Below are 18,654 nucleotides of genomic sequence, written 5' to 3'. Positions count from 1 at the left end.
TTTCAGATTCTGTGGCCACATTTTTTCCACCCATCAAAACCAAAAAGTGATATCTGTACTTCACAGTGAAATGTCAGAGACTGTCAAAAGGAAGCTCACCAGAACAAAATGTTCAATAGGATTAGGATCTTGGCCCAGAGATAGCCATTTAAGTGCAGTTAAATGTTATCCTCTCACTCTGTATGTTTTCAGTCTTTACCCTTTTTGAGAACTAGTAATGCCCAAGTGAGGCTGAGCTTTCTACAATTGCATAAATGTGAAAAAAATCTAAAATAAATTCACACCGATAAATTTGCAAATGATTGCATATTATATCTTCACATATATGCGTAATATTCTAAATTTACCAACGGGTTTACACTCAAATCCACAAGAATCTCTAACTTTAGGGGTGGAAAGTTGACATTGACAAGCAGAAAATGCATTAGAAACTTTTGAAGGTGCATGTCTATTTCTGACTGTGGCCAGTAGCTAGAAGACTGGAGCGAGCCAGCTCATCCTAAGAAGGTGAATTTATTTCCGTTCCAACAGAAACTGATCGGAAAGATTTCTGCTGCTTGACAGTCCATGTTTGCTTCCCTTCCTGATATGCTGAGATTCAGGTCTGCACTTCAGACGGTACAGTTACTACATGCACACTGCCAACTGTACAAGAAATAGCATTAGAACTCTTGTCGAAATAAGTCTCTCAGGCAATATATGTTTATGATGGAGGTTTTTCTACAATAAATGCCTCTGTCAATGATATGCTCACATATACATAAGTCAGACATCAATTTCCAATGATGCACAATAAGCCATGACAGTCTCTGGTCAATGCCCCTTTCATTGAAAAGCCTGGATGGTATTTCTCATTTTCCAACAAACAAGCAGATATTCTTTTTTCCCCAAAACCAACTGAAACCAAAACTCATCTGACCACAGCAACGTATTGAGCTTTCGGTCTATTTGAAAAGTAAAGTGCTATTTGTGCAGGGCAATATGTGAAACACTTACTTGTGTAAGAGAGTTTTAGGTTACACTTTAAGCTGCAGAAGCAGTTACATAAGATTCCCAAAGCCTGTAAAAGGCAGTTACATTGATGATGATGTGAGGACTAAGTCCTTTGTGTAAGGCTTTCCACTCAAACTTCTCTAAGGCCTTGAAGGTCACATCCATATAATTATTTCCAAGTTCAGAGAGCATGTGTTGATATCCATCTTTTGAATCTTTTCACAAGATTGTAAACAGCACAATTACTTTCACTCTTTTATTTTTTCCTTTTCTCTTTTACGTTAGTTATCACCTGAAAGAAGTCCATTTTTGATGAATGCATAATTTTCAGGTGTATCTCAAATTAAAACAAATGATTTTTTTTGTTTTGTTTTTTATTATTTTAGTAATTCAGTCAATAAAATTAAATACTTATAAAGAGTGAGGCTTTTCAAATATTAACGTCTGTCAAATATAATGATTATGGCTCAGGCCAAAAACTGAAAATCAAGTTTCTCATGGAAATGTCAATATTATATTAAACAAATTCATGACTTGTAATACAGGAATGATCTTGGTCATGTTACACCCTGCACCCTCTTGGAAAAGTCTGCTGACTTGACACTAATGATGGTAAGACAGAAAAGAGAAGCTTAGCTGTCTTCCAGAATATTTTAGAGCACCTCATGCTGCCTTCTGCTGACAAACTTTATGGAGATACTTATTCCATTTTCCAACTGGACTTGGCACCTGCCCACACTGCCACAGGTACCAACACCTGCTTTAATGACCGAAGTATCACTGTGTTTGATTTGCCAGCAAACTGGCCTGACCTAAATCTAGAAAATTGATGGACTGTTGTGAAGAGAAAGATGCTGGACACCAGATCCAACAGCCCAGATGAACTGAAGGCCACTTAGCGCAACCTGGGTTTCATCAAAAACCTCAGCAGAGCCATAGACTGATCCTGCTTTGAAGCACTAACCCATGGAAAGTGAACATCAACCAGGCAGTTCAGTGAGTATTCAGAATAATACAATGTATGGATATACCTGCATAACCACAGTAAGTTTTCATGAGCCCTAAGCCGTCATAAAATGACAGGAATGACGAGTAGAAGGATATTCGTGTTTGTACTAAGTTTAATATGAATTTCACTTTTTGAATTAAATTTGTCAATCGAATTGACTTCTTAATAAGGTCTTGTTGTATTGTGCTGGATCCTTATAGCTAATAATGTTCCCACATTATCTGCAACATTATTTTCCAATAGTTTTTCCAAATTGAAATTTTATCTCTGCATTTTGCTAATTTTTATTGCTTCATGTAGTGTGTGTCAAACATATTTAGTGTATTGCTTATGTAACATAGTTGAAATGGTTCAGTTTAAATTCTGCTAGAATGGGTTTCATGGTTGTCCTGTGGTGAGTGTTTTTTGGCGCCCCCTACTGGTTGCCTATAAAAGGAGGAAGAACTGCAGATTCCACACAGTCTGTCAGGAACTCTACTGTGGAAGGTCATCAAGTCCAGTTCCTTTCTGAACAGTAGTGGTGGTTGTGCTCTGAGAATAACGTGGAGTTTTGTTGCAGTACCCAGAGCTGGTGGACCAGTAGGGAGGCTTACTGTGTTTTTGTTATTGACACTCATTACAGAAATTTACCCAACTGGTCTCTGCTGTGTGCTGTATATTGGGAAAGAAGTCACATTGGTGCCGTGACCCGTTCAGAACTACATCGGACCGGGCTTGTGACTTCTGATCCTCACGTCGCTGGAGCTCCACTGTGCCATTTGGGTTTTTAACACTAGTCTAAGTAGTGCTTCTGTGTGTTTCCATAAATCCTTGTGAAAGGATATTTCTTTTGAGTGCTTTTGGACTATTGTCAAAATGAATTTCAGTAATTTTGGACAATCAAACATGACTCCGCCCTGCATGGGTAGAGGTAGAGGGTTCTTTAACACCCCTGTTCCATTTTCAATGGGTGATGAAGTATTGGGTGGAGCATTACTTGTTGTACCTGGTGTAAATGACATTTGTGACTAGAGAAGCTGTTACGCCCAGTAGTCAGACCTGTCCTAATGTTCAGCCTCCTCAGTGTTCTAGCACATCTATTCCAGATTCTCATTTTAATAATGCTCGGCTGGTTGATCAGATGAGCAGTATTGTTCAACAAATTGGGCAACAGCTGGCTGTTAGTGTCATGGCACATCTGAACTCAAGTAACCCAAGTGGAACTGCAACAAAGAAAACTCAAAATGAGAGCCATCAAGTCCCATGCAGCTCATTAGATCTTTCGCAGGTCCAGCTCGTCTACAGAAGCCAGGTTAGAGAACCACCTATTTTTAAAGGGGAGAGTTCTGATTCAGTTACAGTTGATGAATGGGAGGACTCAATGAGAAATTACATAAAAAAGAGTGGTGTACAGCAAGAACACCAGGCTGAGGAAATCCTCATCCATCTCAGAGGCAGAGCCAGGGATGTTGTGAAGTGTGGAATACGCAGCTGTGGAATTGATGTTCAGCGCAATCCACAAGCCATCTACTCACTTTTGCGCAAACATTTTGGGTCTGCTCAGTGCTCTCCCGTGCCACTTGCTGATTTTTACTCCACCCAGCCAAAAGAGAATGAGGATCCATTCGAATATTGGCTAAGATTAAATGGTGCTGCTGATGTTACTTACCCAAGCAGGGTAAGACCTTTGACAATCCAAGTGTGGAAGTTACTCGCATGTTCATCAGAAACTGTCCATGTAAAGATTTAGCTCCCACCTTCAGATCCAAGACCATAGAAAAATGGTCAGCACAAGAAGTTCAAGAGGTGCTGGATGAGTATCATAGGGAAAAAGGACTGCGGTCTGCTCACAGGGAAAGCAGAATCACCTATAGCTCAACTGGAAAACAAAGAGGGGAAACCATCACTGCGCGTCTGGGTGCAGTGATAATTATCATGGTGACGATGGCTGATCGATTATTCTTATTAGCAATTGACAAAGTGTATCAGAGTATGATAGTACGACCAAATCCTGGCAGTCTGAGAGGCACCTACTCAGAGAGCCAAGCAGGGGAAAGGCAATGCCGCGCAGCTGCAAGTAGTCGATCACTACAGGGTGAAGCAGAGCCGCTGCCCCAGGCAGCTAGTAGTAAACAGCTTACAGCCACGGCTAACTCCGGGAGCGTTTTCCCTAGAGTCCAGAAGACATTCTTTTCACTCCAAACACAGCCACAGTATGTTCAAAAGAAAAACATTTGCATATTGAGAGTCTACAGATGGCTGATCGAGGCTGATAATTTCCCCACTCAGCTCCTGGATCACTGTTGAAACTTTGAGTTTTATGTCAAACCCACATGAATTAAATCACAGAAACTAATTTTCTCACTGCATATTTGATTCATTTTGTCCAGCTGCAGACTCTTAGACTCTGTCCAATCATAGTCAAGTATTGTGTAGTTGGTGCTAGTTAACTCCAAGTCTATAGAACACAAAATGCCACTAAAATCACTCTGTTCTTCTAAAATCTTTCAGAAAATTGTAAAAGTGCATCAAATATTATCAAATTGTATTGTTTGCCAAATATCGCGATATGTATAGTATCGTGATGAGAATACTGTATATCATTCCGGGAGGTTATTGTATCACTACAATAGCTGCTCCAGAACTATGAAAACATTTTTTTTTTCATGTGTATTCACCTATCGTTTTCTACCAATGTAAGAGAAGATTATATTTATCATGTATAATGATAAATATGTACAGAAAGAGAAAATGTATGTTGCTTCTTTTAACCTATGGACTGCTGCACAGACAATTGTCTTCTCTTGGTGTGTCAAAAAGCAGCAATAGTTTTATTTGTTCAGATTATTACATTTGATTTACACTCATTTAACCTTCTACAAGCACCATATTGCATTGTATATTAATATTTGTTATTCTTTTTCCAGCTCTAATACATCTCTCCTTAACGGTGTGTGTGATTTGCTTTCTTCTTCAAACAACGAACAGTGTGGTGACACCATTGTGCCATCATTTCCCTTACCAATTCACTTTTCAACAAATGAGCCTGTGATATTCCCCACGGCTGAGACATATATCTGCACTGGCTTTTCGCTGCATTTGTCTTCATGCAACTTTAATAAGGGAGGCAAACGGTGCCATGTACACATTGATATGACTATCATTAGCCAATGGCCATGTCAGAGCAAAAGAAGACAGGAAAATCAATAAAATAATGACCTCTTTTTTACTGTCATTTCCCAGGGTTGAATTAGGACAGCTATGTACTGTTTCTAAAGCTTCTTCTGTGACAAATTTCAATGAAAAATTGATTTTGCCCATATGAATGGACGGTGTCATATCTCCAGACAATAAAACCCTTTGATTAAATCCTATTAAATTGAGGCAAAGAGAGTCATGGCACCATTTATTTCTCATTTAAAAAAAAAAATCTAGTGTATGTTTTACGCAATTATCATCATGAAAGTGATCTTGTGTGAATTTTAAGAAATGTCAAACATTAATTGTCATATTCATCATTAATGGGACAATTTTAACTTTCACTGAGGTGAGAAAAGCCAAAAGTGCTTTGGAAATGTTTTCCTCCCTTATCATCTAGATCCTTTATAATGCTATTTTTAAATGTTTGATGCGAGTGTGACAAAGATTTTATGACGAACACTTTCAGAGAGATGAAAAGCTCAGAATGAGACGTTACTACAATGTAACAATGTGGAATTGGGTGAAATTCATGAAATAAATAACTTTCTACCATGTGGCATCCCACGTTTTATACACAAAACAGGCAGGTCAGACAAAAAACACGAGTCTTCTCTTCATCTTGGCAACCGTTAGTGGGTTGCCAGTAAATTAACATTTGTTTTAAAACCTCAATGTAGAAGCAGGCAATGAACAGTGTAAGCAAGTCTGACAAGGGCTAAAACTGTGATGGGTCAGAGCACCTCCTGTTCCGAGGCTGGACTGGGTTATTATCGGCCAGAAGTGGTCAAAAAAAAATGAGCAGAAGTGAACTGGCAACAGAATCATTGATGCACATGGGGAGCAAATGTTGGCCTCAGGTGGGACAATGGATGAGTACCTATAGCTCAAATTAAAGAAGATAATGATGGTTCTGACTGAAAGAGGCCAGAATAAACAGTTCATCCCAGGATACTACATATACTGCTGCAAACCAGTCAAGGTGAAAATGGTATTCCCTGATGGACTTGTCCTTTTTCAGGGGGATAATGTGCCCTGCTGCAAAGCAATAATGATTCAGGAATGAAATATTTTCCAGACGTGAATCCAGATGAGCATCTACAGATACACTGTGTACACACACACACCTACACGCACACACCCACACACACATTGAGGTTACATCTAGAAACCCAGTAATCTTGAAGCAATCATGCCCAACTTCAGTCATCAGTACTTATTACACTGAAAGTTTTGGATGCAACCTTTCTCCAGCACACCTGAATCAAATGGAAAGCTTGTTAACAGGCCTTTGATGGTTTGGATAAGGGATGAATCTAAAAGTTTCAGGCTAGTAGCTCCCAAGGACAGGGGGTTGAGACATGAGGACCTAGTCATGTCTTAACCCCCAGACACTACAACATGTGGGTCGGAACTGTTTTGGCACCACAAACACACTATGAGGCAGTGGTTCATGATGTTAGACCTAATTAATGTATTTATTTTTATTATATTAAAGCTTTTATTCCTACAAACTTTAAGGTAGGAGTGTTTTTTTTGTTGCTTAGCAGTGTCTTAAAAGCGAATACAGATGTTTTGATGATCTTTTGAAAAGACATACTATACTTTTCACCCTCCCTTGAAGTAAATAGTTGGCATGTGAGTGAACGGTTTACAAAAGTCTTGCGTTATATTGAGAATTGAATCCTCTGACATTAACAGAAAGCACTACATGGTAACTGCATATGTGATTTTCTGTTCAAACCGCCTTTTTCTTGCATCATTGGACATTTCCCTCCTGACAAGTCGAGTCAGTTTGGATAGGTCAACTGGCCTTGTGAAGCTGAACCATTTGCTCTTAGAATTCACACGGAGCTCTGAGGACAGACATCCCTGTTTACAAGAGTTCAGCTAAACACAAAAACAAATAGACACGATAAGGACAAACCACTGCTGAGGCAATGTGTGCTTTCATTCATAACTATTGCTATAGACAGAGGTCAGCAACTTTACACAAAAGTCAAAGTAGTGCTGAAAGTTTTTGAAAATCTAACTTAATTTAAAATCAACAAAACATGTATGTACATATATTTTGACAAAAATGTGGCAGAACACTTTAAATGAGAATAGAAGGGTGTAAGATCTCTTTGTCCTCCAGGTCTTATAACAACAATCTTTAGCAAAGTGACAACAGTGAAATGACATTAAAATACTCCTAATGTGAAGCATTAATAAGCTGCATTATGCTCAATAACTCATGTTTGTTTTGGTTGTCTGGCAACAGAAACAGTTCATGCATAAATCTTCTAAAACAGGTTATAGTGGGGAAACAAAGAAAATGAAGCAGATGGTAACCTCTGGTACAACAACAACTGTTCCCTCAGCAGCATGTCCTGCTGCTGAGGGAACATCGTCTCAACAGAAATAATTAAACCTTACTCTTTCAGAGATGCTAAAAGTACTAAAGAAATATAACTATTGCTTTTTTTATTGAGTTGTTTTTGTCAGACTTGTGGTAAGAAAATGTGAATGGCAAATAAAAGCACTTGCTTATTAAATGGTAAATGGACTGTTTCCAGTAAAACTGAACACTACACTCAAGGTTTAACACTAGATTACTTGCTTATTAGTAGTTTGGATCAACGGAAAAACACTTGGTTCAAGCTCCAAGGTGAAGGCTAGGGTAAATAGACTAAGATTTACTTTCCTGTTATTGCACAAAGACACAATGGTAAATTTGGTAGCAAAATGTTATATGGGTGGTGCTTTGTATGAATGAAAGCTCTGATTCAAAGATTTCTCAAATATGCATAAACAAGTCTAAGCAACATTCTGGCATTGTGTTTGCTGAAGGAATTACATTATAACATCCTGTATAGTTCAAAAAAGTTGATTTAACCAAATGAATTGATGAGCTGATTTTGATTTGGAGTCATTTGATTCTTTTGAGAAAGCATCTGTTGTGAATTAGCATCATCTGAAGTAAATTTAGGTTTAAGAGAAAGCTGGACTCACAAATGAAATCGCCTCGGAAAAATACCGGTTAAAAACACCTATTCACCACTTTGATGTTCTTTCAAAGTTTGTGGTTAAGGCTAGTTTCTTCCTGGGTAGTTTGTGTCAGAGTCTGAAAACAGGTTTGACTCCAGCAAATAGCTTTGTCTGGAGGCGAGTTCCACATTACCACTTGTCTTTGGCCAAATGTGGATAAATTGGGCTCACCACCCCTATTCTCTGTCAAATGAATCACAACTTCCTACTTCAAAAAATTATTTTTCATCTAGGAAACGAGATTGAAATAAAGTGCAACTACAGAACCTATTTTAAAAAACTGTTGGGAAATAAAGGTCTTAAAAAGCTGATATAGTTCACAGAGTCGAAATTGACCTCCCACTGGCAAGAAAGCAAATTGTGTGGTCATTAAAAAAGGTGTTACAGCTTATTGTACCAAGTGCCAGATAAAAAGCTTTCACAACAAAAAAGCAGCCCTGTTTTGCATGACAAAATCACTTCCTTCATCATAGAAGCTTTTTACTTGTAAAAAACAAAACAAAACATAAAAACAGACTATCATGTCTGCTTTAGCTGCAAAATACATCACAAAGTACACAAACCAACTTCAAAGTCAACAGCAGCGAGACCTTGTAGCAGACAATGGCTTGGACGTCCTTCCAAACTTAATGATTCACAGGTCTGGATTTTAATGAGGGGCTTGTTCTCTGGCTCTGCTGTCGATGACAGTGCCAAGGCTCGTGCAGGGGTTGCAGCATTAATGGCACCACAAGAGTCATTAAAAGAAGGCAAGAACACACAGGAGGTTATAATTCCCCTTACTGCGTACAGGGTGAGTTCACTGGAGTGACTCTCCAGTGGAAACGCAAAGACACATCGTTAAGATAGAGAGTCTCTGGAGGACAAAAGACTATGATGCTTCATGAGCATGTTTTTCTTGGCTGGGCTCAGGGGAGTGATCTACAAAGAGTTTGTTCGACTGAGAACGCCAGGGAAGCAGTTAAAAACAAAAGCCCGACATTTCAAGAAGAACCTACTTTCATAGAGAGACAGTGTAATCACTAACGTTCAGCCAAGGCTGCATGCTTTAGTCTTGGTTTATTGCAAAGTATTCAATATAAACATGATGTCTGATTAATTATAATGCAACTCGGATGTTTGTTTAAAAGAAAACCAGACAAATACCTTTTTTTAGTTGTTGAGCAAAGGTAAAATATAGTTTATATATGCAGTCAGAGTCTAGAAGTGAATATGAGAGAGAATCTCAGGGAGCAGAAGTTTAGAGTGACATCAAGGAGTCTCTCTGCCTCAAGGTCTTTGTCACCCTCAGAAATAAATCATCCAAATACCAGCGGAATTATGCAAAAATGCTGGTCAGCTATTGAATGAGAGCTCTGACGACTTAAAATATTTCACTTAAAATCTTATATTTCACTATTCATGGTGAAAAATAATCCAATTAGTTCGACCTAATTTAAAGCAAATGTGTAGTTTGAAAATAGGAAAGCAGCTTCATATTTATTTGAAATGAATACCTAAAAAATTAAGGTTTTTAGTTGAATGGAAGACCAAGTACTCATCAATGCAAAATGTCAAACTGATTTTCCATCTCGATGATGATTTCAAATAAGATTTTTTTTTCCTCAACCATCTCAGTCTGTCTGTCTGCCTGATCATATTACTGCAACTGCCAGTCCTTTGGTTTCCTTACACAGCTCAATTCATTTTCTTCTCTAAGCTGGAGTCTTATTGACCAGGACTTCAAACACGGGATTTTAAAAAGCGGCTTATTATATAGGCCCAAGGTCACATTTAACATCATGTTCATCGTTAGAAAGAAAAAGTTAATTCAACTGGAAAAAAACTATTAAAATTAAATACATTTTGACTTTGATTATTTCATGCAAAAAGTTATTTGAACCACGCTCATGGATTAAATAGGATTTTTTTATTTTGACCAAACAGAGTGATGATTTTAATTTCTGCTGTTGATATGATATTTTAGCTTAGATGGTTTGTGACTTGGAATTCCAAAAATGTTAAAGTAGTTTGAATGGAATAAGAAATCACTCAATATGTTTCCTTCAGAGGAGTTGGAACAAGTTGCTGGGGAGAGGGAAGTCTGTGCCTCCCTTCTTAAGCTACTACCCAACCCTGGATAAACGGAAGAGAATGAATTAATGGATGGACGGACAGACTGACGTTTTTGGCATAAAGACAGCCTCAGATAATTGAAGAATATAACAAATCTACAGGCTGAAGAGACAAACAAGGTCCCTTTAAATGGAAACTCTTGCATGTTTTTATAGTGCAGCTTAGAAGAGGGGATTGGCTTGTTGTGCATTGAGACCGTTTACAAGGCAAGACACAGTGGTGATTCTTGAGGATCTGTTGATGCAATAAGTTGTTTCTCAGTGGCTAGAAAATTTTGAACTCGAATTTGATTTTCAAATTAATTGAAGATCAATTGAAGCACCTTGTTGCCAATTTTAACTAAGTATATTTAATTAAAACCGTACACTATAGATACTTTGAACTTGTACATGATGAATTTGAAGATGCTTCAGTATGCATATATTTAAACATACTCCAGTTGGAATAAAGGAGTTATATTCTATATACACTTCATACAGATATGATGCAATATATAGAAAGAAAAACAAATGAATGATCTGCAGCAACATAAGTATGTGATGCAATGCAAAAAAAAAACAATAAATAAATCTAGAGACAGTGGTAAAATATATTTATTAGGAGCTGTCTGATTTTCGAAATGTATGCTCTCCCTGGTAATTTATTATGTAGGATGCACTGAAAGCAGCTGCTTTTTTGTTTTAATCTTAGCTCTACTCGCTTTTGCTTCATAGTGTTTCCAGGCTAAAAACATATATAAAATATTCACCATCATGTGCATATTGCACTTTGCAGGTCGGTCAGGCTTTTGTGCACCACTTGGTATTCAATCAGGTCTGATCCTGTTTAAGTTACCATGCTGTGCAGGAGGAAAATGGGGGTCAGATCCTTTCCCCAGTACTAATGAGAAACTTCAGTCAACACATGGCTGTCATTTTTTATTCTGTCTTCCTCAGCAGATAAGCATCACCGTGAGGGTCTGGATGATAAGGCCTGTCCATTTCCATGTTAAAAAAATTTAAATCATCCAGCTGGGACCAAAGCCGATAGTGATTCAGCTTCTTTCCATACGGATGTCACTTCCAAAGCAATCAGTCAATGACTGCAAGATTGAACTTGCTCGGGGGACTAATCGTCCGTCTCTTAAATTAATATGAGACAGAATTACTTCATTGATCAAGACATGCCCTCTGCATGTCTGCTGATGATATGTTGTCTCATTAAGTCATGAATATGGTAAATATCGACAACATTTCATAGCTTCTCTGACTGAAGGAACAGCAATGCAAGCCCTATAGTGGCTTCCAAAAGTATTCACCATATTTTTAATTTTTCACATTTACATCACATTACAACCACAAATTAAGAGTTAATTTAAGGTGAATTTTATGTGATAGACCAACAGTAAGTACAGCAAAATTGTAAAGTAAAACTAGAAAAACAGTTTCCCAGAATATTTAGCAAAAAGAGTAGTGTTTTTATGTTAATCTCTCTTTACTTGTGTGTACCAAAATAGGTGAAAAAAAAAATTGATTCGGATGAAACCTACAGTATGTAAAGGAGTACATTCTCAAAATAATCACAGTTCTGTCAGAACATCAAGGGAATGCACAGCGTGAGCGTGCATCTTGTCAATTAATGCTCATCAACAGACTTTTTGTCTCAGCATTTCAGCTGATCTTTCTCTACAAAAAGATATACGATGATATCAAATCAAAACAGCATCATAACAGAGCACTCACATTAATTAAATACTAACCTGTATTTCAATCACCTTCAACCATTTGAATTATTTCTATGGATGTGTGGACAGACCATTTTTTTTCATATGCTTGCTGATGTATAATGTCCTTTTGTTTTGTTGCAAAACAGTATCACTCATGAAGAACAGGAACACAAAAGTCTAAAGTTGTGGAAAGGTTTAAAGAAGGATAAGGTCATAAAACAATATCTCAACTTTTCTACCTCTAAATCCAACAAAAATAACTCAGCAAATGCTACATTTGACAGATCATCCATGCTGTGGAGAAATCATCATGTTGAAGGGAAGTTTTCCTTCAACAGACAGAAGATGGGAGGAGTTACATTGAGCAATCTTGAGGAAAGTCTGTCCAGGACAAAAGATGGCTAGAGGCTGCAGGATAAGTTACACTTCCTGAAGAACATTTAGAATAGGTCTGCAGCATTTTCATCTGTTCGAATGAACTACTCAAATTCCACACCTAAATCAAATTGAAAATCCACAGTAAGACCTGCTGACAGACACTCTATCCAATTTGACTAAGTTTGAGATATCTTGCAAAAATGATTTAGATGTGCTAAACTAGTAGACATCTTCCAAAACAGACTTGCATCTTAATTTCAGTCTATATATAACAAAATGTTAATTTTTTTCCACTTCTAGAAGTTTTTTTTTTTTTTTTTTTTTTTTTTTTTTTAATCTATCAGTTAAAATCCCCCGAGCAGCATATTGAAGTTTGTAGTTGTCAGTAAACTTAAGATTCAAGGGGCTGGAATACTTTTCAAAGACAATACAGTTTTACGAATGTGTAACTGTTTCATAACAGAATATCTTCAACCATAAAACAAACATCAAACATGTCAATTGAAATTAAAAGTAAATTTGTCTAAAGTAGCAATGTTATTCCTCTAATATTACAATCCACATTCTTCTTTCTTAAACCCACAACTTTGTAGAAAACTGAAGGGATTTTTCTCATTTCAATAGATAAAAAAGTATGAATTCAACTAATTAAATTTACTCTTGTATTAAGACTGCAGTACCTGCTGTCACTTTAGCGAAAAGAGATCACAAAATATTAGTGAGGGATAATATGCTATTGCGGCTTTTGTTTAGCCGACCTATAGGAAATATGGATAGAATTGTGGCAGTCAGCAGAGCATTAGAGGAGGGGTCATCCATCTGGGGCTGACAGTTCATTTAAAAACAGCCTGTGGTTGTAAAACTCAATCAGTTTAAAGCTACTTTAACACACAATGGTTCTTTTGCTGCTGTCACAAAAGGTATCGGATCATTGGAAGCACCTCAGTTCCCTAAGACAAAAACTAACATGACATGATAACATTACAAAATGCCTTTAGATTGTTGGTTCATTAAAAGGGCTCTACTGAAATCAATGACATAATGTCATTCAGATCAGGTATACTGGACAAAGAATACTGTATATTCAGAGCAGACCACTGTACTCAACTTTACTAAAGTTACGAAAGACAAACCAGCTGCATTTGAAAGTGATATTCTGAAAAAATTACTTTCTTCAATATTAATGTGGAATGCTTTGTGGTCAATAACTAATTCTAGGGAGTATTTACCGCCTGACCAGAACACTGAGGCGGCAGCTGTGGCAGTGGTAAGAGACCACAGCAGCCCATAAATAGCAAAAATCTACAAATACTTGAGACCCCTTCTAAAAACGCACAAACTGCTTAATAGTAAATGTGCCTCAAAATGCACTAATACACACAGCAGAAACCGCCTTAGGACTACTGCAGAAGATGAGATCGGTATTCTTCCTTTTCTCCACTATAAGGGGTTCAGCCAATCAGCACCAAAGGAAAATGAATGGCCTTTATTTTGCTTAGTAATTTTATTGTTTAAGCTCTATTACTGTTGCTCAATTATTCATTCCTTTTGACTTACATAGGTCCTTTTGTTGCTAAAAATTTCAGCAGCTGTGTGATTTTGAAAAAATCTTTGTTCCCCTGTGTAAAAGCTTTAAGCTTTTAGAAAGAATATGGTAATCATAGTTTTATCTATTTTTACACTTTTAAATTCAAAGCCTACAGCAGAGATTTCAAATCAACCAAAGGGGGATAAAACTGTTCTCTCCCTTGAGTGCTCCTCCATTGAATAATTGATTACATATCAGTCACAGCGAAAAGAAAACCTGGCGAGACTGAGCAAGGAATGAAATGGAGAAAAAAAAAAGAAGTTGTGTATCTTTTAGTCCTCCTTTGGCTCCCGTCGATCTAATATTGATTGCCTGACATTGGTCAAATATCCCATTCTGCATCTTGAATACCGGGTGTAGAAAAGGAGGGAAGAGGCAGTCTGACAGGACAAGGTGCAGGAGAAAGGCTGATTACAACCATCACTCACCAGGGTATCATTGATCTCCAAGCCTTTTTCTGTGATTGAGATGACTCACCGGCTCTGATTGTTAACACTAGCTTTACTAGCATTGGATTTCTTTTTACACCCTTAATGTATGCCATCTCATGTGGCATCTTCTAGATCATTTATTGTGGTGGGAATTTATTATTTTCTAAATTGTACTGACAGCTTTTATGTCTAAACAAAGGATTTTGTGCAAATGTTTTTTTTAGTTTGATGTGTTGCTTTGTTGTGTCAACCATAGAAGGTTTCATGTGAGACAATATATAGATCTAAGAGAGCCCCTCTCCCCATCTTCTATAAATTTACTTTTCAAAGTTAACAAGTAAACAGGAAAACTGAAAAAGACTTGCTACATTATGCATTTGCTCTCTGTGAGTGTTTTGTTGCTTTTCTCTTTGCCCAAAAAGGATCAGCAATGTCAGGAGCTCTTATTTCAATGATGTCTTGGATCAGAAGAATGGAGAAGAGCCTCATTTCATGGGACTTGGAATAATTGCAGTGTTTATACACAAACCATGGTGAAGCACAGTCAGGATTCTCTAGGGAAATATGAACAATGTAGAACCATGGCCCTACCTCTACTTTTAAACAGAGTTGTGCATTTCAAAAAGTGCTGCTATTTTCAGATTGTGTGCTTTATTCTCAATGTTGCAACATCTATGCTGTGTTAAAGGAGCGTTGTTTTGCCAGTAAATCACAGTCTGGGTACTGCCGTGTGCTCTTTGTTGCTGATACGCAAAACAAGTTCTCCAAGTGTTGATGTGCTTTTACTGTCATTACCAAAGATGCAATAAAACTCACAAGATGACGACGGCGTTGGTTGACAGTATTCTCAGTAAGAAAGTGCTTTAAATGTGAATGCAAAATTAGCACTGTGTTGCTTTAAAATATGTAAATGACCTAATCAAACAGAATGACGCTCTGTCATGTAACTAGTAAAACGTGTTTTGCTGTTATATGTCAGCTTTGTGTTGGCTAGCTAAGCTGAAATAACGCAAAAGTACCCTAATTATGTCACTGCAACTGTAGATTTTATTTTATAAATCTATAATCCCTACTAGGTTACTATGCTAAAGGAATTAAGGAGTCCTTTACCATATGACTCCTTAATGCTAAAGGAGCATTAAGGCGCTATATGTTTTGCTTGTACTGTTTGACGGCAACATTTGTCCAGCGTAGATATACAGAGAAATACTTGCCCTCCACACAGATTGTAATTTTCTTCTAAGTACGATTTTGTAAATGAGAATAAATAAAGTTTATACAGGGAGTAAAGACTGCAATCATTGATATTTACTCAAGTTTTCTACAGCAAATAATACATACCGTAGACGTCCAAGGACATTTCTGGCTGTAGGTAGGTGGGGTTGACCTTAATCTTGTTGAGGGCACCAAAACCAGCTCTGAATTGCTACACTGATTCACAACTTTCCTCACATTATTGTGATGTTGGTATGTGGTTCAGTACCTGATTCTTGGGAGTATTTATTATTTAACGTATTCACAGGACCACAAGAACCACTGCCGCCCATAAATATCTAAAATTCACAAATACTTGAGTCTCTCTATTAAAATGAGTATAGATACCCTTTTTAATGGCTCAAACACAAAATATTCCTTAATATGCACCAATACGCAAAGTGTAAACTGTCTTACTACCACAGAATCTAACATCTACAGTCTTCCTCAACTCTTCAGGGTAAATCACCATCAAGGTTGATTGGCTGCTTAGCAGACACCAGCCAATGACCAATTAGCATTGTGCCTAGTATTCCAATTTCACAAACCTGAATTTTCTGTTGAGCATTTTAGATATGCTGTACAAATAAATTCATCAGTAGGGCAATTTTATGTTCTGCAGAAAATTCTATGAATAGTGACCCACAAGCAGGCGGGGGTCCAAAAAAAAAAAGTAAAATATAAAAAACAAAACACTTAAAATGCATAGACTTTTTAGCACCATAAACTCAACAAAATGTAGATCCTTAATTTTACAGAAGCAATTTCAATGGCCTTACAATGAAAGCTCAACTAAACGATCCATCACCAAAGGTAGGTCACACAGTCACTTACCTTTGTAGAAGCACTCCTCGCTGTGGATGATGGTAATCCTGTGTCCTCGAAGACAGGAGGCCCGGTGGAGCTCGCAGTGGTTCTGGTACAGCTTTCCATCTGAACCACATACTGGTTTGTAGTGTGGTTTGCAATGATCCAAACACCTGCACTCCCCTTGGTCAGTGTCATGGTTGATCACACAATGGCGTCCCAAGCCACAGTATTTATGCACACATGGACTTGGATAGCTGATGTGTCCCATAAAACCTAGAGAGAACACAACAGGAGAAAATGAATCCATTTATGTTTGATGTATTTATGCATCTGCCAGAATAGATGAAAAACCCTGGATTTAAGCTTCTATTTTCAGATGAATGTATTTTTTTTTAATTCACAGTCTGCTTGATAGAAAAGAACTATCAGCAGTGGAAGGTTTATGTCTCACCAGACCACCAATCAGTCACATGCATAAATAAAATTATTATTTGGCAGTACAAAGGCACCACTGAAATGATTTGTGTTTCTTCAACAAACTTGAATTTAACATTCATTTGATGAGAAAAACTACCTTTGTGTGATAATGACTTTTCTTCAGTAGTTTAGATTGTTCTTTTTAGGAAGATTTTTGGTCTTTTACTGGTGAGTCAAAACGGAATAATACATTTTAATTGAACACATGCCAAAAAAGAAAGAAAGAAACGCCATACAAAGGTGATAAATTCTATCTTCAACTTTTCAGACATGGCCTTGCACCTAAAAGCTCCATTTCTGATGTATTCAAAACTTTTTATTTCTTGAAAAGTGCCAGGCAGTCAAATAAATACAGATGTAACACATTTTTACCTCTCCATGGAAAATTAAAAAAAAAGATAAAGCCTCTTCAAAATATCTCAAGGGTTGACGTTTTCTATAATAATGTAGATCTAAACACTTACTGGCTGGAATAAATCAGAATCCAAATCTTAACCACAGTGCTTGACTGGCAGAGTTATTACACGCTTTAATAAATTTGCCTTTAATGCAGGAGTTGATGGACAATGTAAAAATACAGATACAATATTTGGTAAGGCAATATTTAACAACTGGAAGGTGAAAAATGTGAAATAGAAGTTTTTTTTTTTTTTTTTTTTTTTTCTAATCGGGGACTACAAGCTTTCTTACATAAATGACCCCCCCTCCAGCCCTGACCATCACCCACCCCAAGATTTGAATTGTTTAAGATGCATAGGGTTGTGGAGTAATTCTGTTAAAGATTTCATGGTTTTGTGAAATTGTGACAAAAAAAAAAGTGAAAAGCAACATAACTCCATAATGAGAAACATTAGAAAAAAATTGTAAATTGTGCAAAGTGGTCCACTGACAGAGTCATACATTTTACAAGTAGCATAATGACATTTCAAAAATGTAATTTCTACATAGTAATTCAAGAACCAATATCTTTCTTTTAGTGTAACGTTAAGTTGGAACCAAAGAAGTTCATTTTCTAGCAACTTCAGAGTCAACGTGGGCGTCTGAGTCATTTTTCTGCTCCTGCTTCATGGCGCCTTCAACTAAAGTCTTATTTAAACAAGAACATGCACCCATTTATACAATCAAAGCTCTTCTGTGCATCATACAGGTGTTTTAACAGGACATTGCCATAAAACAGTGCATAAGCTTCCCCCTGCCAACGTGACTTACTCCTCACATGTTAATTTATGCCTTGTAATCTGCATTTGAATGAACACTTCAGACTGAATGACCTGAGTAGGAGTAATGTGTGCCAGGGAGGAACTAGCATATCTGGAAACAAAGTGATCCTTTCAAAAACAGCAAAGACAGAAACCTTGAACATTTTATTCAACTTAAAGGTAGAGGCACAGAAGAATAGAAGGAAGATGAGTAGAGTTACAACACAGCAGGTATGGTGATAAAGTTATCACTGTCTTTAAAATTACTTCATTTCTGGGGCAGTGAGGGTAATTTCTTTCATAAATATTCTATCAGGGGTTCTTTTCAGAAATGGTTTTATTCTGCTGTGGTTTGCAGACTTTTCGATCTGTATAAACACTAACAAGTCTTGACAGGCCTCGGTTTAGCTCACACACCGTAAACTAGCTTTTCACACTTAAGATAGTTCTTTTGACTATCTTTAAAGAGTCAAGGGATACATTAGGAA

The 18,654-nt window shown here is 37.2% G+C and overlaps 1 protein-coding gene across 1 annotated transcript in view; it reads right to left on the bottom strand.

The window, feature by feature from the left end:
• The window catches only part of LOC129360416 (follistatin-related protein 5-like), a 173,982-nt gene that overhangs the window by 99,915 nt on the left and 55,413 nt on the right, over positions 1–18,654 (bottom strand). The window contains 1 exon segment of the mRNA XM_055030622.1: positions 16,515–16,763. Within this exon segment, the coding sequence (XP_054886597.1) occupies positions 16,515–16,763 (249 nt within the window).

Source organism: Poeciliopsis prolifica, unplaced genomic scaffold (genome assembly GCF_027474105.1).
Source record: "Poeciliopsis prolifica strain line A6 unplaced genomic scaffold, Auburn_PproV2 SCAFFOLD006, whole genome shotgun sequence".
In the NCBI taxonomy this organism is placed as follows: Eukaryota; Metazoa; Chordata; class Actinopteri; order Cyprinodontiformes; family Poeciliidae; genus Poeciliopsis; species Poeciliopsis prolifica.
This window is presented reverse-complemented; position numbering and strand designations above follow the sequence as displayed.